Source organism: Scomber scombrus, chromosome 16 (genome assembly GCF_963691925.1).
Source record: "Scomber scombrus chromosome 16, fScoSco1.1, whole genome shotgun sequence".
In the NCBI taxonomy this organism is placed as follows: Eukaryota; Metazoa; Chordata; class Actinopteri; order Scombriformes; family Scombridae; genus Scomber; species Scomber scombrus.
The window spans coordinates 4,944,559-4,966,787 of NC_084985.1; the positions used below are offsets into that span (position 1 = coordinate 4,944,559).

Genomic DNA, 22,229 nt, shown 5'->3' on the forward strand with positions numbered 1-22,229 from the left:
ATGGTAGTGATGAAGAAACTGCATCGTCTTCCTCATGCTGTGGTTTTATCTCTTTAGTTGCTGTTTTCACTCTGAAGTCATTAAGATTTGATCTCTCCTGAAGTTTAAAGTATTTTATTTTGAAACGTAAGTGTGGGTCTAAATCAAATCTTGGTGATTTTATCACCAATAAAACTTTTGATCAGGACTGTTTTCAACCCCAGAACATCCACACAGAACAACAGAAGAAGAATAACACATTACTGCAGCCCCACAAGCTCCAGAGGGCTGATCTGTAGCTGACAGTGACCTCTGACCTCCCAGAAAGTCAACACATCTCTGCACTTTATATTACATTAGCCTACAAAACATGTTGTAGTAAGGTTATATTACAGCTAATTATAACATATTTTGTAATAGGACTTCCATGCACTAACAAATCCATAAAGCCTGCATATCAGGCACAGACCAGGTGGACTCAAATGCAGAGACAGGGACACAGGGATGAAGAGTTCTCAAGTCGTTTAATCGGTCCACAAGTCAAAAACCGGGAAATCCAATATACAGGGCAGAGGTACAAAATCGCTAGGCAGAACTCGGGATTCAAACGGCAAAACTGGTCGATAACACTAACACGATATAGCCTATTGATATGAACGCTGGAACTCTGACAAGAAAATAACAAGAAACGATCTGGCACAGAAGGGAAAAGAGCACACCACATATAAACCCTGGATAATAACAAGGCACAGGTGTAACACATTAGGGGAAGGGAGGCAAACAGGAGGGGAGGAAGCTAGACAAGACAAGGGAAAACACACCAAAATAAAACAGGAAGTAGACATAAAAAAAATACATTACAACACACCAGGCCCTGACACTGCATGCCTCTCAACCCTCTTAACATGGGTAAAAAACCTGTTTAGATCAGTTTAAAGATTTAAGTGGCTGATCTCATACTAAATTCTCATTGGCTCAGGTGAGCGTACCTGTCCAACCCTCAGTTAAGCAACGTGACTCACAAGAGGAGCAGTCTGTGTGTCTCTGGATAAAAAACATCTCCGTTGACAGTAAAGTTGTAGATTCTGTAGTTCAGAATGAAGATCTTGGTTTTTCTGGTCCTCCTGGGTCTACACAGCGCAGCAACAGGTGAACCAATAAAGTCTTTTTAAAGTTGCATGATGGTTTAAGAAAAAGCTTTATATGTTCACACATGGTGATACGAACTTAAGATGTCAATTTCTCTGACTTCCTTGCAGATTGTAGAAATGTTTAAAAAGTCACAAACTCATTATGTTAAAGTTCACTTTAAATCCAGTCTGTGCAACGCGTTCATTAATCTTATCTAAGTTTATCAGGACTTTTAGATCGACTCGGTCCGAGCGCGTTCTGGACAAAATAGTCCAACACACTATAAATAAAGAAAACAGTGAACATAACTGAAATACAACTAAACACACTTTTAGCAGCAAATAATGTAATAACGGCCGTTTTTAATGTAATAAGCCAATCACGTAATAAAAGTCCTGAACCAATAACGTAATACCCTTTTGCCAATAACATAATGAGTTATTACGTTATTGGTTGGTTATTATGTTATTGGCACTTACAAATGTAATAACTGGAGCTGATAACGTAATAATATACTAGTATCACTTTATTTAAGTTTCATTTATTGGATATGAAGTGTCACGCTTTCATTGCACTTAGTCTTACTAGTGTGTCCTTTAAATATTTTCTTAAAGACCTGAGCACACACAAACAAACCTCCACTCTCTCTTTCTCTTTATTTATTAGTTTGTTTAACTTGATGGTTAGAATGATCTCCAGTCCTTCCTTCTGCTCCCTTTTCCCTCTAAATCTTAAAGATTGTTTTCTTTCATAGAACCCATCATTGACCACTGGATGGCAATGGATTGACAAGTTAGCCAGTCATGTGACTGATATTAGACTTTCTTCACTTGTTTAAATGTCCTTACTTTCTAGCACACATGTTGAAAGCTAATCAGTGATCTAATTTTCTTTAATGAACACAGTTCATTTTGTTGTTACTATGACAGTTTGATAATATTGGTGTAGTGGATGACTTCTGGCTAATTTTGTGGAAATGAATGGACAAATTGAATGGAAGATATGCAATAAACCTTCAGCAGATTAAAAGTGCCTTTCTGTCACTGCATTGGAGCACTGCAAACATGTGTTGATCTTGAATGGCTACAGAGCAGAAGGCAGGGCTGAGATAATTCTGACCATCAAGTTAAACAAACAAATAGTAATTTATTCCCAGGGAGAGAGAGAGAGAGAGAGAGAGAGAGAGAGAGAGAGAGAGTCAGAGAGAGAGAGAGAGAGAGAGAGAGAGAGAGAGAGAGAGAGAGAGAGAGAATGCTTTTATAGTGACCATTTTCATGTCTTAATCTGTAATTTAGTGATCAAATAGTTGTTAGATTGAGTTGTTTAAGTAAAAATGCACTAATGTGCAATAATATACAGGTTTAATATTTAATATCAAACTATATGTGTTGTTCAAGACGGAATCATCATTAATATATATATCTAGAGCAACATTTTTGCATCAATTTAATTAATTAATGATTGATACAACAGAGATTATCAGGAGGATGTACTGTAGCTTATTTTGATTCTGTGCACAGAAAAGTATTTAACTTGATGTTAAAGTTATTTATAAAACTAATTCAGAAAAACTGAAATGATGACATGAACTTTTTCTTACAGCGATTCACTCTCTGAAGTATATCATCACTGTGTCCTCTAAAGTCACAAACTTCCCAGAGTTTGTGGTTGTTGGGATGGTTGATGATGTTCAGATACAGCACTATGACAGCATCACCAAGAAAGCAGTACCCAAACAGGACTGGATGAACAGAGTCACAGAAGATGATCCACACTACTGGGAAGGGCACACTGCCATATGTTTGAGTAACCATCAGACCTTCAAAGGTTACATTGAAACTTTCAAGCATTGTTTCAACCAAACTGGAGGTTTGTTCATGTTTCACTGTTACTGATAAAATGCTGAGATCTCACTCTGGTTTACTGCAGTCTGTGTCTCTGTCTCTCTCTCAGGTGTCCACATTCTCCAGTGGGTGGTTGGCTGTGACTGGAACAATGAGACTGGAGAGGTTAGTGGATTCAGACAGGTTGGTTACGATGGAGAAGACTTCCTATCGTGGGATGTGAAGACAAATACATGGATCGCTCGAAAACAACAGGCTGTTATCACCAAAAACAATTGGAACAATGACAAAGCACAGTTGGCATTATATAAGTACTCCATCACCCAGGAGTTACCTGACTGGCTGAAGAAGTATGTGAAGTATGGGAGGAGCTCTCTGATGAGAACAGGTAGAATCACATGACCTGATGTAGTTTCATGAACACAACAATGTTAATATGCCTCCTCTGTTTCTAACTTACAGTAACATTACAATAAATATGAACCAACACACAGAGACCTGCTGAGTCTCAGTTTACACACATTTCTCTTTCATTTTCTCTCTCACCTTCATCTCTCTGTCTTTCCATATTTATCACCACTCTTTTCCTCCATTGTCTGTCTTTCTCACAATTCACAATTCGGTTCAATAAGTTACATATCTAAACGTAATAATAAACCTAAAGCTGTTTGGGGCTCTTTTAGTTGTTTTTATTATAACTCTGATGTCTGACAAACAAATTCAACCAATAACCAAAATTCATTTACCCAGAAATATCTCATACTGAATGAAATAAAACAAACTTTATTATATGAACACTAATAGATTGTCTCTCCCTCCTCAATGATAATAGATATTAATATACTTTAAATAATAATAAAGAAACTATAAACTGTCTTTGTCTTTACTCTCCAGACCTTCCCTCAGTGTCTCTCCTCCAAAAGACTCCCTCCTCTCCAGTCAGCTGCTTCGCTACAGGTTTCTACCCTGACAGAGCCGAGATATTCTGGAGGAAAGATGGAGAGGAGCTTCATGAGAACGTGGAACTTGGAGAGATCCTCCCCAACCATGATGGATCCTTCCAGATGAGTGTTGAGCTGAACCTTTCATCAGTCACACCTGAAGACTGGAGGAGGTACGAATGTGTGTTTCAGCTCTCTGGTGTGAAGGACGACATCATCACCAAACTGGACCAAACAGCAATTCAGACTAACTGGCGCAAGACAGGTGATGGAAGAGATGGAGGTGAGAAACACATTTAGTTTACTTTCATCAGATTTGAATTGTCTTGTGATTGATCGGGTTATTAGTCTCCTTCAGGGTTTTCTTTAGTTGTTTGTCTCTGTTTTCTTAGTCATCTAGATTTTATTTGTTTCTTTGGACGTCAGAAGAATTCATGAGGAGTTTTTAATTTGTTTTATTTTTCCAAATGAAGGATATTTCCACATGTCAGAGCATCAAGCCTCCTCTAACATCTACTTCTTTATTTCTGTTTTCCCCTCACACAAGTGCTCTTACAGCAGTTGAAGGCACCAATATTTATTAGATATTGACACAAGTTTGATCCATTAAGTGTTGAAAGAGTGAGATAAACAAAGTTGAATGTTCTCTTTTGTTTCTTCAGATTTCCCTCCAGGTGCTGTCATCGGAGGTGTTGTTGTACTGCTGCTCCTGGTAGTCAGCATTGCTGGATACTTCATCTGGAAGAAGAACAATAATGGTGAGAGACAAATGATGTTTTTACTCATCTTTTTTACTTCACAGATGTATTTAATATACATGTGTGTGCTATTGTTTTGGTGTTAATGTTTTTATAACATCATATATTTTACTTCTGGTGATACAAAGTCCATATAGTGTAAATATTTGACAAACAATTAGTTGACATATTGTAATAATGACACAGATAGTTCTCTTTTCTCTTTGTGTTCTTTCATAAATTCTGAATAAATAACTTTGTGATGTTTTTCTGTATTTCAAGGTTTCGACCTGCCAGCAGTAAGTATTTTAAATATTAAATGTTTTATCTGTATAGTCTTCCTGTATGGAGTGTGAGTTGTTGTAAAAGACAGTGGTAGTTCAGTGCTGATAAGTGGACTAACAGTCTGTTTCTGACTTTACAGCTTCTGACAGCGGCTCTGACAACTCTCAGCAAATTAATCTAAAAGCCTGAATAACAAACACACCAACCTGCGCACAGTGAGTTACTTTATATGAGATATGAACTGTTTAAAGCTCACCTCAAACTATCTGCTAAATAATGTTATTGAATTGTTTATTTATCCATCACAAAAAGTCTTTGAAAGTTTGTAGTTGTAAAGACTTTTTTCTTTTAATTGGTCTTGAACAAGAAATATGGATCTTTTATAAATAAAGTTATAATATTAAGAAAGGAGCAGAAACCTTCACATCAGAGGGTCAGAGAAGTGTTTAATTTAAAAATCTTTTGGAAAAATTATTTTTATAAAATGCAGATAAATGAGGTAAAAAGAAGGGATGGTAGTTAAAAAGTATTGTATGTAAATACTTCAGTGATTCAATCATTGACATTTTAAGTCTGTATGATCAATCTTAGATATAATATGACAGATGTGTGGTTTTGTGAACAATTATGTGATTATGTTGTTATTTGTTGTTTCATGTAATTCTTTCCTTTCTGTCTCTTTAGGTTTACGGATGAATCGTCCACTGGAACAAAGACAGATCCCAAATTCTCCAGTTCATCAGTAAACTGAATAAATTAGTTTTGATCATTCATGTTATACATTTAGAATTACAGTTGGAGAGATAAAATCTGGTAATCTTGTTTGTGATTACTAAGATTTGTAAAACCAGATGTGTCAGACAACCAAATCATCACAGTGCTCTTCATACATACACAATAATAAATAATACACAATATCCATAGTTTTTTATGGTGGTGGGCTTTACCTGGTAAAATCAAGCACACACACACACACACACACACACACACACACACACACACACACACACACACACACACACACACACACACACACACACATACACACACACACACACACACACACACACACACACTTTCCAGTGATAAAAAATTAAATATACAGTGATAAATGGTTAGATTAATTATTAATAATGTATGTGTTTGGTGTTTTATTAATTAACAGTTTTTTTTCCATATCTGTCTTTTCCTTATTGTTATATTTTTTATATTTTAAGTTTGTTTAGTAAAAGGAACTATCCCTGAGTTTCTATAAACATTTAAGATTGCGAATAATAATGCTTTAAATCACTTCCTGTGTTGAATTGCAGAAGATAAAGACACATTTTGTTACACTGCTGTTTGATTTATTTTGTATTTTATAGTTTATTATTTTAATAAAGTCCCTAAAATTCCAAAAGTCTGTTACTTTCTCATATTTTACTAGTTATAGTAAAATGAATATTTCCTGATTATTATTCAATATTATCACAACTTCAATAAACATGGCTCCAACCTGTATATTGTTACAGGTGTATAGGCTTAGTAAAAAATGGTTTTGTTTTTTATCAATATTATAAGACTTTACAGATCTCAGATTCATGCTGCACACATCTGGGTTGACATCGATTTTGGTTTTCTCCCTAAAAAAAACCCTCAGAGATCTGGCTGGCAACTGTTGACACTACAAGTCTCAGGAAATTGTTTAATTCTTTTCTGTATGTACATTTGTACTCCACTCACAGGCCCAGCAGTTAAACGCTGATATTTGGCGCCATCTAGTGGACAAACTGAATCACTGAAAATCGTCATGGCATACCTGATAGGTTCAAAAACTTAGAATTGTCTTTGAACCGGAAGTAGTTTTCGAAAAACGTGATATCCTCATATGGGGACAATGGTTTTGTTTTACTGTGTACCATAATTATTTCGCCTGTTTATAACCGTGACAGGAGTATAGTGGCTGCCATGACGATTTTTATTGCTGTTGTAGTTTTCAGTTTGTCCACTAGATGGTGACAAAAACCAGCAGGGCCGCCGAGTCTGTTTACTGTATATTAATATAAATATTCATATACTGTCCATAGTGAGCTGGAAAATACCAACTTAAAATAAAAATGTTTAGGTTAAAATAACACTATATATTATATGTGCGTGTGTGTGTGTGTGTGTGTGTGTGTGTGTGTGTGTGTGTGTGTGTGTGTGTGTGTGTATATATAATTATAGATATATATAGCCGATTTCATTGCATTCTGGTTAGATTTACTATTTGTATTATTACTAAACAACAACAACAATTGTGCGCCGGATCCATGGCTGGCCAGATCGTACTGTAACGAGTGTGGAAGTGGTAAGGCGAGGCAGTTTTATTTATATAGCACATTTCATACTCAATGGCAACTGAATGTGCTTTACATAAAACAAACATTTAGAATTGGAAATTAAAAAAAACATAAAAACATGCAATTTGAGAAATACAACACACTAATAATAAAAAATATAATAAAAACAAAGTACAGAGAAATAGAAAGAAAGAGAAATAAAATACTACAATAGAGCATTAAATATAAGGTTGCAGCATAAAATAATGACTTGCTTTAAAATCCTTAAAAGGACAGAGTGCAAATGAAAGATTAACATTTAAAGTGCTTTGAAAGAGCTCAATCATAAGCACAGGAGAAGAGAAGTGTTTTTAACCTGGATTTAAAAATATTCACAGTTGGGGCTGAATTCAGTTCTGCTGGTAGTTTGTTCCAGTTGTGTGCAACATAACAGCTAAAAGCTGCTTCACCATGTTTAGTCTGAACTCTGGGCTCCACTATCTGACCTGAGTCAGTAGATCTAAGAGCCCTACTGGATTTATATTCTACTAACATGTCATTCATGTATTCTGGACCTAAACCATTCAGTGATTTGTAGACCAGTGGGTCCCAATTGCAGCACAAAACCAGGGAGCAGTTTCAAATGATCTTTATTATAGTCCACAAGGTAACAGAACAGGTATCTGGCTAGATGTGGGCAGGCTGGGCTCAGGGTCACCAAAGACACAGAGTTGGCAGCAGGTTAGGCAATGCCATTAGCACTCACTGACATAAGGTTGACCAGGCGGAAGTCTTTGGGCTCTCCCGATGGGATCAAAGCCGGAGGACGCCACACAGCCACAGGCAAACAGGAACAGACGATACTCGAGGTCAGGGACAGAAGGCTGGTGCGTTCACCGGGGTAGACACGAGGAGAGGAGAGGAGGTCCAAGGCAAGCAGGGTTGAAACCAGGTGTGGCTGATTAGTAGGAGTGGAGCAGGGGTGTGGTGAATGGAAATGTACCAGCAGCAGGAGGGTAACAGAGCAGGCTGTGACATTTATGATATGACGCCTCTAATATTTCCATTCAGCCTATTCCCCCTTTATATGCCGCAGTTTCTTATAAATTAAAAACCATGAATGACTTTTCAGTTTGGCATCACTCAAGTGTTGCTGATGTTCATCTTTCATAATTTTTCTGCAGTGAATATTTTCATCAACACCAGAGGAATGTGGCAGAACAAGGGTTACAAGAAGCTCTGCTGGCCTGGCGGGAACAGATGAGATCACAACCATGACCTCCTCTTTCTTCTTCCGGGTGTGGGTGCCAAAATTTGTGCCACACGCAAACAAAAACTAACTGGCTGGTCTGGTGATTTCCAAGTGGAGGAGTAAAAGTACATTAGCTTCTTTTTCAGTTTGAGAGACACATAACTGGTTCTGCAGCTTTGAGCTTGAATTAAAACAAGAGGAGGAAACAGAACACCACTTTATTTTATGAGAACGCCAATGATGGAAGAAGTACTTTGATCCTTCACTTAAGTAAAACCAGAAATTCAGCAATGTTAAAATACTTCATTACAAGTAAAACTTCTGCAGTTTATGAAGACAAACTGCTACACTGACATAAAGAGAGACAAATATATGCATCATTTCCTGCAGCCTTTTTCAAATGATGAAACAAGCAGATTGACATAAAGGAAAATAGACATCAGTGACAGAAGGACAGACAAACTAATGTGGATGTGTACGTGACAGAACTGCATTATTTGGACAGGAGTCTCTCCCAGTACTGCCAGTCTGCAGCGCTGCCTACTGTGGCGCATGTTGACGGTGCTTGAGCAAGACAGATTCATGTGGAGAACTGAATTGGCATTTTATCTTTAATGTTGGGTTTCACTGGGGCTGTTTATTGAAACTAAATACATTTTAAATTGGTGTTATTTTACTTGAAGTCTCCGTCTCAAACTACACTTAGTTAATAGTGAGGGGAATAGTTGAAGTAAATACCTTAACATGAGGAGGACTCTGAAAAAGTTTGTGATCATCTGAAATTCAGAAAGTTTCAGCTATTGGCATTAAACTATTAGCAGCGGCTAAATAAATAGTTTGACTTATTATTTCTTGTATCTAAAACAATATTAGAGCCTCTCAGGAGGTCACCTCCTGTTTAAAGGGGGCACATGGTTTAGTCCAGTCCTGCAGCAGAGTGAACTAAAACAGTCTGACTCACCACCTTTATCTTATTTCCAGAATGAAGCTTGTGACAGAAATATAACGCTCTTTAAAACCTCACAGTGAAAGCTTCACACAGCAATTACTGAATGTTGAGAAACACTTCTATTCACTACAGATGTGTGAGATTATTTAGTGAGTCAGGTATCTGTGCAGACATGATGATCGATGTATTAAAAGGGGAAAAGGGCCTAACAGCCTCCATAAGTACAGGGTTGATATTTAAGTTGTGACACTGGATGAATGTGCAGAGTTTGACACATGAAGTAAAAAAAACACATCAGACATTAATTATTCGTAGTATTCTTTTTATATGTCATGAAACTTGTGCAGAAATCTTTAATTTCTCCACATGTGACCAGAGTCATGTATTATAACAACAATTTGACAAAAAGTCAGGCGACATCAGATGGTTTCCCATCAGCAGCTCAGAGGAAGATATATAGTTTTTCCAGAGGGGGGCGCTGTTACACCTCTGACATCTCTGTACAGATAAATTCAGGTATCAATCAGCAGTGATTCACAAACACTAATAAACAGCCGACTACATTAATTATATAAAAGATCTAATATTTAGCCTATTGGTTTGTTTGTGTTAACATGAAACAAAGGTGAAGAAGTGAGTTTTTTTTTAAATAAAAATACTTCAAAAAGTAAAAGTGAGGATAGGAAAGGGGGATGAATCGTCCCAACAGCAAAATGAAAAACAGCATCAGGTGTCCAAACATCAACAGAGGTGTTCAGTTTCTCTTTGGTGGAGCAGTTTTCAGCGTTCACAGTTTCACATTAGTTCAGAAGCTTCTAGCTTGTAGGACACAGCTGAGCTGAGCTGATGGTAGTGATGAAGAAACTGCCTCGTCTTCCTCATGTTGGGGTTTTCACTCTGAAGTCATGAAGATCTGATCTGTCCTGATGTTTAAAGTGTTTCATTTCGTTTATAACCTGTTTATATAAGTTTAACCCAGATTTAAGTGACGTTGGTCTTATACTAAATTCTATTGGCTCAGGTGAGCATATTCACCTGTCCAACCCTCAGTTAAGCAGTGTGACTCAAGAGGAGCAGTCTGTGTGTCTCTGGATAAAAAAACATCTCCGTTGACAGTAAAGTTGTAGATTCTGCTGTTTAGAATGAAGTTCTTTGTTTTTCTGGTCCTCCTGGGTCTACACAGCGCAGCAGCAGGTGAGTTAATATAGTTTTTGAGTCGGTTAATGGTTTAAGAAAAAGCTTTGTTTACATGGTGATACGAACTTAAGGTTTCATTCATAATATTTGATGTGAAGTTCCCTGTCTTCTTTGCAGATTGTATTAGATTTTAAAAAGTCACAAACTCATTATGTTAAAGTTCACTTTAAATCCAGACTGAGCAACACGTTCATTAATCTTATCTTATTAAGTTTATCAGGACTTTTAGATCGACTCGGTCCGAGCGCTTTCTGGACAAAATGACGCAGCAAAATAGTCCAACACACTATAAATAAAGAAAACGGTGAACATATAACTAAAATACAACAAAATTCACTTTTAGCAGCCAATAACGTAATAACGGCCGATAATCATTCATAGTCATTATTTGCCCGTTTTGTAATGTAATAAGCCAATAACGTAATGAGTTATTATTGGTTAGTAATTATGTTATTGGACTGGTAAAAAAAATCCTTTACAAATGTAATAACTGGAGCTGATAACGTAATAATATATTAATATCACTTTATTTATGTTTCATTTATTGGATATGAAGTGTCACGCTTTCATTGCACTTAGTCTTACTAGTGTGTCCTTTAAATATTTGCTTAAATACCTGAGCACACACAAACAAACCTCCTACACTCTCTCTTTCTCTCTTTTTATTAAATAGAATACAGTTCATTAAAGAGAGGAAAATGCTTTTATAGTGCCCATTTTCATGTCTTAATCTGTAATTTGGTGATCAAATAGTTGTTAAATTGAGTTATTTCAGTAAAAATGCACTAATATGCAATAATAGACTGGTTTAATATTTCATTTCAGACTATATGTGTTGTTCAAGACAGAATCATCATTAATATATCTGGAGCAACATTTTTGCATCAATTTAATTAATTAATGATTGATACAACAGAGATTATCAGGAGGATGTACTGTAGCTTCTTTTAATTCTGTGCACAGAAAATTATTTTACTTGATGTAAAAGTTATTAATAAAACTGTAATTCAGAAACCTGAAATGATGACATGAACTTTTTCTTACAGTGACTCACTCTCTGAAGTATTTCTTCACTGCGTCCTCTCAAGTCCCAAACTTCCCAGAGTTTGTGATGGTTGGGATGCTCGATGATGTTCAGATAAATCACTATGACAGCAACACCATGAGACTAGAACCCAAACAGGACTGGATGAACAGAGTCACAGAAGATGATCCACAGCACTGGGAGTGGCACACTGCCAGAACTGTGGATAACCATCAGCTCTTCAAAGGCTACATTGAAACTTTAAAGCATCGTTTCAACCAAACTGGAGGTTTGTTTATGTTTCATTGTTAATGATAAAATGTTGTTTATGCTTTAATCATCATCATCATCACACACACACAAACACACACACACACATGACTAATCCTGAATAAATGTCTCCTTCAGTGGAAGCTTCTGGAGCAGTGTGTGTATTTGGCCTTGGTTAAAGGTCTGGTTGTAATGTGTAGTAACCAGTGATAGCCAAGTGTGGCACTGTTGAGTGACTTACCTGCTGAATGACCTGTAGGTGCTGAAGAAGCTTGAGTAAACATGTTGAGCGTGTCACTGCCCGATTTCCGGAGCTGCCCGATTTCCGGAGCTGCCCGATTTGCTCTATGGACCGTCTTCATTTCGTCTCTGCCCGATTTCCATACTGCCCGTTCGCGCACTTTTGGACTCTTCATTACATATATTAAAACCTATTTGGAAGCAGCTAAAAAGGAAACAAAAAAAAAAAATAATAAAAAAACATAAATTCAGAAAAGTAAGGCACATTTTGCTGGGCTGTGATTGTACCTCGTTTCGATTTTATTCATAGTTGGCTATTAAACAAAGTAAATATTAATTCAGTGGCTATTTCAACATGTAGTAATTTAAACCCCCAACAGAAAGCTGTTTAACACATATGTCCTCTCATCTAATATCCTGCTTAGTAGATTAACATTTTACACTATTTTGACACTTTTATTTAACACAATTTAATATATTATACATATTGGAGTCATTGATTTTAAAACTAAAATGTGATGATGTGTACATGAATATTAAATAAAATACTTAAAATAAGATGAACAAGAAGGCAGATATGGCCGGAGAATGTTAAGAAATGATTGAGTGTAATGAACAGTGATACCGTTCTAACAGATATTCATCATGGAATAAAAGCACATCCAATTGAGCCCTGAATACATCTCCCGACATAAGGCATTGCGAATTAATTCTGCCTCGATATCTATCGAATTTGCGAAGAAACGGACAACCCATGTCTGTCAGCTTGCTTCAGGTAGGAAGAGACAGGTAGAAACTCAGGGTTTCTTAAAGAAAACCTGCCAGCAGGCAGGTTATGTTCACAGAGTCAGTTACCATGGTGACTGACTCAGAGTTTCAGTTACCTCTCTTTCTGGAACGGATGAGTTTCCCTCATCTCAGGGTTAACTTACTCTGAGTTTTCACATAACCCGCTTTCTGGAATACCCCCCAGGAATACCCCCCAGGTGTGTAAAATAACTGTTCTACTGTTGATAAACTACTCCACTGACAACAATTTAACGGCCCCTTAACCTCCTCTCTCTTTCACGCACACACGTTCAACCTCTCTCGCGCATACATTCATTTCCTCTCGCATTTTTTGCCGGCTTTTGTCCAATTCGGCGCCTCATACACAGTGGCCTGTAAAGCATCAATGCAAAATGAATTGCAAAACCGAAACCCGCGGTCCATAAGGGTGTATTGTTCCGTGCAGAGCAGGCCGAACAGTTCAATATTTTACAGAGTACCGTTGCATCCATAGTTGATACATGGGGCTGCCATCTTCGATTCAGGGCTGGATGAGTACGTCTGACTTTCCGAGTCGGAGATCCGACATTATGGGATGTTCCATTTGAAATTTAGCTGTGAATGGTTTCCATCCAGCCAATAACAGCAGAAGGTGTAGATGTTGTGTTTTGGTGTGTGTGGATCAGTGTGTCTCTGTGGTGAACATGTGATATCAGCTGATGACAGCTGACTGTGCTGAGATCTCACTCTGGTTTACTGCAGTCTGTGTCACTGTCTCTCTCTCAGGTGGCCATATTTTCCAGTGGGTGATTGGCTGCGAATGGGACGATGAGACTGGAGATGTTAATGGTTTCAGACTGGTTGGTTTCGATGGAGAAGACTTCCTATCATGGGATGTGAAGACAAATACATGGATCGCTCCAAAACAACAGGCTGTTATCACCAAAAACAGTTGGAACAATGACAAAGCACAGCTAGCATATTATAAGTACATCCTCACCCAGGAGTTCCCTGACTTGCTGAAGAAGTATCTGAACTACGGGAGGAGCTCTCTGATGAGAACAGGTAGAATCACATGACCTGATGTAGTTTCATGAACACAACAATGTTAATATGCCTCCTCTGTTTCTAACTTTATCTAAATTTACTACAACTAGTGCAGTGCCCGTGCAAAATCTGTTTTTGCGTGTGTTTTTACTGCAAAGTCTGTGATAACCAGTGGGGGGGCGTAGAGGACCAGGACACAGACTCAGAGCTGAGTATCGAACAGGTTTATTTGGTGGGGAAAAGGTAGGTTGGAATAGGAGGAGGAGGCTCGGGGCGAGGAGCGGGAAGCGAGGAGGGGAGCGGGTCCAGGGAGGCAGCGAGCTGAGCAGGAGCCGGAGGATTCCTGAGATACAAGGACACAGAGGGCTGTCACAGACTGGCTTGAGCTGAGTAACATGGAAGACTGGATGCACTCTGAGAGAAGCGGGGAGTTACAGTTTCACAGCTGCAGGGTTAATGACATGATAGACTTCAAAGGGGCCAAGGTAATGGGGGGACAGCTTCTTAGAGTTGGTTTTTAGAGGAATATTCCTAGAGGATAACCAAACTCTCTGACCTGGGCGATATTTGGGAGCAGGAGCACAACGTCGGTCAGCCAAATGACGGTTTCAGTGGAGCGGAGCAGGGAGGAGCGAGCACTCTTCCAGATCCTACGGCAGCGGCGGAGATGATGCTGCACTGACGGGACCACGATCTCTCCCTCCTGGTCTGGGAACAAAGGGGGAAGGTATCCAAGCGCACACTCAAAAGGTGTCATACCTGTCGCCGCACTGGAGAGGGAATTGTGTGCATATTCAATCCAAGCCAGATGAGCAGGGCTGATTCCAGGTCCTGGTTAGCGCGCTCCGCCTGCCCGTTAGTCTGTGGATGGAAACCTGCGACATGAACTGAGGGCCCCGATCAGAAACGATGTCCGAGGGGATGCCATGGAGTCTGAACACATGATGCACCAGGAGATCCACTGTTTCCTGGGCTGAGGGAAGCTTCTGAAGTACAACGAAATGAACAGACTTAGAAAAACGGTCAACGATGGTGAGTATAGTGGTATTACCTTGGGATGGAGCCAGCCCAATGACAAAGTCCACAGCGATGTGAGACCAGGGGCGACGGGGAACCGGCAGAGGACGGAGGAGACCAGCAGGCAGTTGGTGAGAGGCTTTCCCGCGGGCACACACCTGACAGGCAGCAACAAAAGTTTGTGTGTCCACATCCATGGTGGGCCACCAGAAGTGGCGCCGCAGGAGTTGGAGGGTTCTGGTAAAACCTGGGTGGCAGGCAATGCGGGAGCTGTGTCCCCACTGAAGGACCTGAGATCACACTGAGTCCGGGACAAAAAGCCTGTCAGGTGGGCCATTGCCGGGGTCCGGCTGATCGCGCTGAGCTTGCCTTATGCTGGTCTCAATCTCCCAAGTTACTGCCCCTACCACACAGGAGGGAGGCACAATGGTGTCAGGACTCGAGGGGGACCTCCCCCACCCGGACATCTGAGGCATCCACCTCCAGAATAAACTGCAGAGAGGAATCAGGCTGAGTGAGGATTGGAGCTGAAGTGAAGCGCCCCCTGAGGAGACGGAAAGCAGCCTCAGCTTAATGGGACCAGGAGATAGGGACCTTCTCCTGGGGGTGAGTCGGGTTAAAGGGGCTGCGATGGTGCTTTAGTTCTTGATGAACCTCCGATAAAAGTTGCCAAAGCCGACGAATCTCTGAAGTTGCTTGACTGATGCTGGGAATGGCCACTGTGCCACTGCTTTAATCTTTTCCAGGTCCGCCTCCACCTGCCCGCTCTTGATGATATAACCCAGGAATGTAACAGAAGCAGAGTGAAATGCACATTTCTCCGCCTTCACGTATCGTCGATTCTCAAGGAGCCGTTGAGCACCAGCCGGACATGTAATATGTGTTCCTCCATGGTGCGAGAGAAAATCAGGATAACGTCTAAATAGACGAACACAAAATGGTTCAGGAAATCCCTCAAAACATCATTAACTAGTGCTTGGAAGACAGCCGGCGTGTTGGTCATGCAATACTCAAAGTGACCGAGGTGTGTGTTGAAAGCAGCCTTCCATTCATCTCCGTCTCGGATGCGGACCAGGTGGTAGGCGTTTCTGAGATCGAGTTTGGTGAATATGGTGGCTTCATGGAGGGGGTCTAAGGCGGAGGAAATGAGGGGAAGAGGGTACTTGTTCTTGATGGTGATTTGATTAAGGCCAATGAAGTCAATACAGGGGTGAAGGGGTTTTGGCTTTCTTAGACACAAAGAAAAAACCAGCTCCTAGGGGGGAAGAAGAAGGACGAATAATACCCGCAGCCAGGGACTCAGCGATGTATTTTTCCATTGCCTCTCTCTCTGGGCGAGAGAGGTTGTACAGGCGACCAAAGGGGTACGGGGCTCCAGGAACCATATCTATGGCACAATCATAGGGGCGGTGAGGTGGCAGAGGGAGAGCGCTGTCTTTACAAAAAACACTGGCGAGGTCATGGTAAGTGGCCGGGATGAGAGACAGATCAGGGGGCTTACTCAGGGGTGGAGTGACACTGCCAAGCATACACTATGACAATGAGTGCTCCAGTTAATAATTTTGCCCGCTGCCCAATCAATGTGCGGATTGTGGAGAGCAAGCCAGGGATGACCAAGAACAATAGGAGCAGAGGGTGAATGCAATAACTTAACAAAAAAGAACTCTTGATGGTTACCGGACAGGATTAACTGGAGTGGGGTGGTTTGGTGGGAGATACGGGCGAGCAACTTGCCATCCCAGAAACTTAAGCTAATCCCCATCCCGCAAGAACTGGCTGTCAATGTAGCACTGAACCTTGTTTTTCTTGCCATCTTCTTCACCATCATCCTCCCACTCGCTGAACTCATCCCTATTTATTTTGGCTCACTCAGGTTCCTCAACTAAAAATAAAATGGAATAATATAGTTTTACTATTTTGATTTACATTATTTCGCCGTAGGAAATTGTTGATAAATAAACCATTTTATTAATACACTGTTATAAGACTGGGCCTATAGAGTATTTTTTTATTAGGCTTATTATTATTATTATCAGGCCTATTATTATTAGGCCTATTATTATAGTCACTGGCGCTACATACCTCGAACCGTGGCCTCTGGCTCCCCCGCTGGGGGTGGTGTAAGCGCTCTGTCAAATTCCCTGACAAGTCGTCTGGCCTGGTCGTGGACAGCGTTTCTCTCCTCAGCTGGAAACATCTTGAGGGACTTGAAATGTGGACAAAGAAACGTCCCAAGCTTGTGAGTGACGCCGATGGACAATTTCTCGTTTAAGAGCTGCATTGCCCATGCTCGAATATAAACCATGTACTCCGGGTCACCATATTGTGGGTCGCAGTGTTTCTTCAGTTTATAAAACCAAAGCACCACTAGTTGGTGGTTAGAATGGTTGGATACTTGTCACCTTCCAGCTCTTCAATCACAGTTTTAAAAAGCAATAACTCAGTGATCGTGTTCAACACGTCCAGCTGAATGCCATCCAGTCTGTCAAGCTGATCTTTCTCTTCCATGGCTTGTTGGATTTCACGGTATTGTTTGCTGACTGACTGCATCATTGCAACTTTACTGTTCCACCGTGTTTCACATTCCTGTATCACAGCATGTGGGAGGTGTACAACGGTACTGGACTTCTTGAGGTAAGTCTCAAGACTTTTGCATTTGTCAATTACATGACTCACATCTTGCATGAATGTTGGTGTGTTCTCTTTGACATCAAATGTGTGTTTGAGGACGATGTTGATTACATGGGCTGCACATGGCATCCACTTGTAGCTGCGGAGGGCAGCTTTGATGTTGGCTGCCTGGTCACTCACGAACATGACTTTTGGTAAACGATCAGCTTCAATACCAAAGTCATGCAGCTCCTCACCTGCTCGTGAAGGTTGTAAGCTGTCTTTTTAAGAGTAGAGTCGAATTTAGCTGTCGTTATGATGCAACTCTTCAATTTCCTGTCTTCACTGATGAAGTGACTGGTAAATGCTGTGTATGCTCGTATGTTGTAATCGTCAGTCTACATGTCAGTGGTAATTGCAATGCCACAATCATCATCATCATCATCATCATCATCATCATCATAGGCTTTATTAATCTCTTTTGAGAGGATTTCTTTTTTTTCTGTGGCCGTCACTCCTTTGAGGGAGTACACTGCTGGCATCTACACGTCCATAACGTGCACCTACGTTAATAAGTGACTGGGCTACAGCACAGAATCCATCGCCAGAACATTTCTTGTCCCGACCCAACCCGACCCGCGTGTGCGCGACTATTAATGCAGCGTCCTGATAGCTCTGTGTTGCCCCCTCCCGACCGAAACCGATCGGATGAACGGTTCCAGAGATATGCAAATAACAGACAGACAGACAGACGTTCCTGTCATTTATAGATAGATAGTGCAGTGCCCATGCAAAATCTGTTTTTGCGTGTGTAGACATCCCAACCTACAAAAAGTCATTTCAGGGGGGTTCGATTGTTCTAATAAGCAGCAGCACAGAGCTATCAGAGCGTGTGAGGCTTTGCTCTCACACGCGCTGCATTGATAGTCACATAAACACACGCACGCAGTCACTCTCTACAGCGCACTCTTGCTTGCTCGATCCAGATTCCGGGAGATTGTATCTCATTTGCGGGCGTCAAGGACCCGCTATCAATATTCGGGAGACTCCCGGGACTTCCGGGAGAGTTGGGATGCGTGTGTTTTTACTACAAAGTAGCCTGGGCTTTTCGAAGTGTTTTCAGTTTCATACATTTTTTTGAGGGTCTGAAGTGTATTTCACATTGTAGCTGCCAAAGTTCCGCTGCCTTATAGCCTCTCTAACTCCTCCTGCGCTGTGCTCAGTGTGCTGTGTGAGATGGGGAGTGGCCAGCAGTGCTTCTTTTACCGATATATTTATCTATCTTTTACATTTCTTATCCAAACAACGTCAAACTTGGCACTGTACTTATTCATGCCCGTAGCAAGACACCTGTCATGTTTGAAATCAATCGGATGAACGGTTTGAGAGATATGCGAATATAACAGACAGACAGACAGACGTTCCTGTCATTTATAGATTGATAAATATGAACCATCACACAGAGACCTGTTGAGTCTCAGTTTACATACATTTCTCTTTCATTTTCTCTCTCACCTCTCTGCCTCCCTCCTCTTTCACATATTTATCACCTCTCTTTTCCTCCATTTTCTTATGATGCATTTCTCAGTTTATGATCCAGTATAACTACAGAAAAATGTTGACATGTTGTGGTTTTATTATAACTCTGATGTCTGACAAACAAATTCAACCTATAACCAAAATTAATTTACCCAGAAATATCTCATACTGAATGAAATGAAACAAACTTCATTATATGAACACTAATAGATTGTTTCTCCCTCCTCAACACCTCACCTCTCCTCAACTGTCTTTTTCTTCTCCTCTGTCCCTCCCTCTGTTTCTAAACCACACTTCAATGAGGTTTATATGCATGTCATAGTGTTACTAATGCATTTTAATACATTACACCAAACAACAACAATAATAATATACTGTAAATAATAATAAAGAAACTATAAACTGTCTTTGTCTTTACTCTCCAGAGCTTCCCTCAGTGTCTCTCCTCCAGAAGACTCCCTCCTCTCCAGTCAGCTGCTTCGCTACAGGTTTCTACCCTGACAGAGCCGAGATATTGTGGAGGAAAGATGGAGAGGAGCTTCATGAGGACGTGGAACTTGGAGAGATCCTCCCCAACCATGATGGATCCTTCCAGATGAGTGTTGACCTGAACCTTTCATCAGTCACACCTGAAGACTGGAGGAGGTACGAATGTGTGTTTCATCTCTCTGGTGTGAAGGACGACATCATCACCAAACTGGACAAAGCTGTGATCAGATCTAATAAAGGTAAGACTGGAATCAGAAGTGATGGAGGTGAGAAACACATTTAGTTTAGTTTAGTTTCATCTGATTTGAATTGTCTTGTGATTGATTCTTTAGTTGTTTGTCTCTGTTTTCTTAGTCATCTAGATTTTATTTGTCTCTTTGGACGTCAGAAGAATTCATGAGGAGTTTTTAATCTGTTTTATTTTTCCAAATGAAGGATATTTCCACATGTCAGAGCATCAAACCTCCTTTAACATCTATTTCTTTATTTCTGTTTTCCCCTCACACAAGTGCTCTTACAGCAGTTGAAGGCACCGTTATTTATTATATATTTACAGTTTAGATTTAGCCTGTCAAAGCATAATTATGTTAAACACTGTAACACAGTCTTCATCAGGTCAGTATTGTAATATAAACTGTTCAAACTAATGAGATTACTGTAAAACTTTGTGCTTTTAACTCCCAACACTGATTGTCCACTAAAACACACTCAACATCAACATGTTTGTCTTCTTAATGACTAAAGTTGTGTTAATAAATAAAATCTGATCCATTAAGTGATGAAAGAGTGAGATAAACTAAGTTAAATGTTCTGTTCTGGTTCTTCAGGTTTCCCACTTGGTGCTGTTATCGGAGTTGTTGTTGTATTGCTGCTCCTGGTAGTCGGCATCGTTGGATTCTTCCTCTGGAAAAAGAACAAGAAGGGAAAGGAAGGTGAGAGAGAAATTTTTTACTTCACAGATGTAGTTAATATACATGTCTGTGCTATTGTTTTGGTGTTAATGTTTTTATAACATTAGTAGGGATGCTCGATATTGACTTTTCTACCGATATCCGATATTCCGATAAACTTAAATGCAACATGGCTTTCCAAATGTAAACACTGTCTGTGCAAAATAAGAGAACACCTTCAACTTAAGTTATGGAAAAAAGTGCCAATATGGCACTGCCATATTTATTATGCTGCTTTGCAGTAATTTCAAATTACAAATTACAAATTACAAATTTACTATCCGTAGGATACACTTGGAAATAGTTCCAAACGAAAGACATAAGCCCCGTTTCTGGAGTTGGGACCTTTTATAGGGACGGACCCAGATAGGACCTACCTGACGGTGACGTCACAGGGGCGACTCGCCGACAGCATAACAGATAAAATGACAACGAGGAGGTCACCCTCATTTCTGTTTGTGTGTTTGTGTACATGGCGGTGGACGCTATGAACTTTTTAGCCACGGTTAGAAACCCGCGAGTCTAGTCTTGTTGTTATACGTCATCAAGCGCGCGCCGGTAAACGTCCCATGCTGCGTTCATGTAGGCTCAGAAATGCTGAAGCCTACAGAACAAATATCGGTTATAAAAACCCGATACCGATACTTCCCGATATTACATTTATAAGTGAATATCGGCCGATAATATCGGAGGGCCGATAATATCGGACATCCCTAACAATTAGTTACTAACAGATAGTGCTGTTTTCTCTTTGTGTTCTTTCATAAATTCTGAATTAATAACTGTGACAATTTGTTTTAATTTCAGGATTTCAACCTGCCAACAGTAAGTATTTTAAATATGAAATGTTTGATAGTTTTTATCTGCTTTGTATTGTAATATTTGGATATTACTTATTATGAGAAAAAAACCAGAGGACTCAAATGCACAACTCAGTAAGAATCAGGCAGTGTGCGCTCATTAAAGGTAGACAAGACATTCTGGAAAAGGAGAACGGGGAGACGCAGGGTTTTATACATGCAGACAGGGGAGACAATGAGACACAGGTGCTCCACATTAGACCTGGACAGGAAGTGAAGTGACCTGAAAAGGAAGACAAGACATGACAAACATTGAATAAAGATATTTGAAAAATACTGGGAGATGTTAAAATGTAAATATGAACAACGTGACAGAAAGTCAGACGTCAGTTTTGTCTCACATGATAAAACTCTTTTTATTTTTGCAGCTTCAGATGCATCATCATCACCATCATCATCACCATCATCATCATCATCATCATCATCATCCACTGAAGTTCCAGTTCCTGATGGTAAGTACTTCATTATGTCAAATTTGCTGATTGAACCAAATATATATATGATACGACTAAAACTCTCTCAAACTGTTTTTTAAAGGTGAAAACACAGTTTAGACATGAACTTGTGATCAGGGTGGATTCAGTGATTTTGGGGCCTCAGACAAATCCTGACTTTATTTTTATCGTTTCTCAAACTCATGTTGGTAGGGGCAGTGGAAGATGTACTCAAAACTTTTATCTGAAGTAAAACTATTAGAAATGTATTTATATTACACAATAAAAGTACTGTAAAAGTTTTTCATTCAACGTGTATAAGTGAAGAGTTAAACAGAGAGAGGTATTATTAACACACTTAAAGTT

General features: G+C 39.9%; 2 protein-coding genes across 2 annotated transcripts in view; both read left to right on the forward strand.

Annotated features, from left to right (window-relative positions):
- LOC133996494 (major histocompatibility complex class I-related gene protein-like) overlaps window positions 1-22,229 on the forward strand; it is a 636,344-nt gene that overhangs the window by 605,432 nt on the left and 8,683 nt on the right. The gene's annotated exons all lie outside the window — the stretch shown is intronic.
- On the forward strand, window positions 10,507-13,996 carry LOC133996508 (major histocompatibility complex class I-related gene protein-like). Its single transcript, XM_062436097.1, has 3 exons — window positions 10,507-10,612; window positions 11,662-11,928; window positions 13,704-13,996. Exons 1-3 carry the CDS (start codon window positions 10,561-10,563, stop codon window positions 13,994-13,996), a joined length of 612 nt encoding a protein of 203 aa, XP_062292081.1. The 5' UTR covers window positions 10,507-10,560.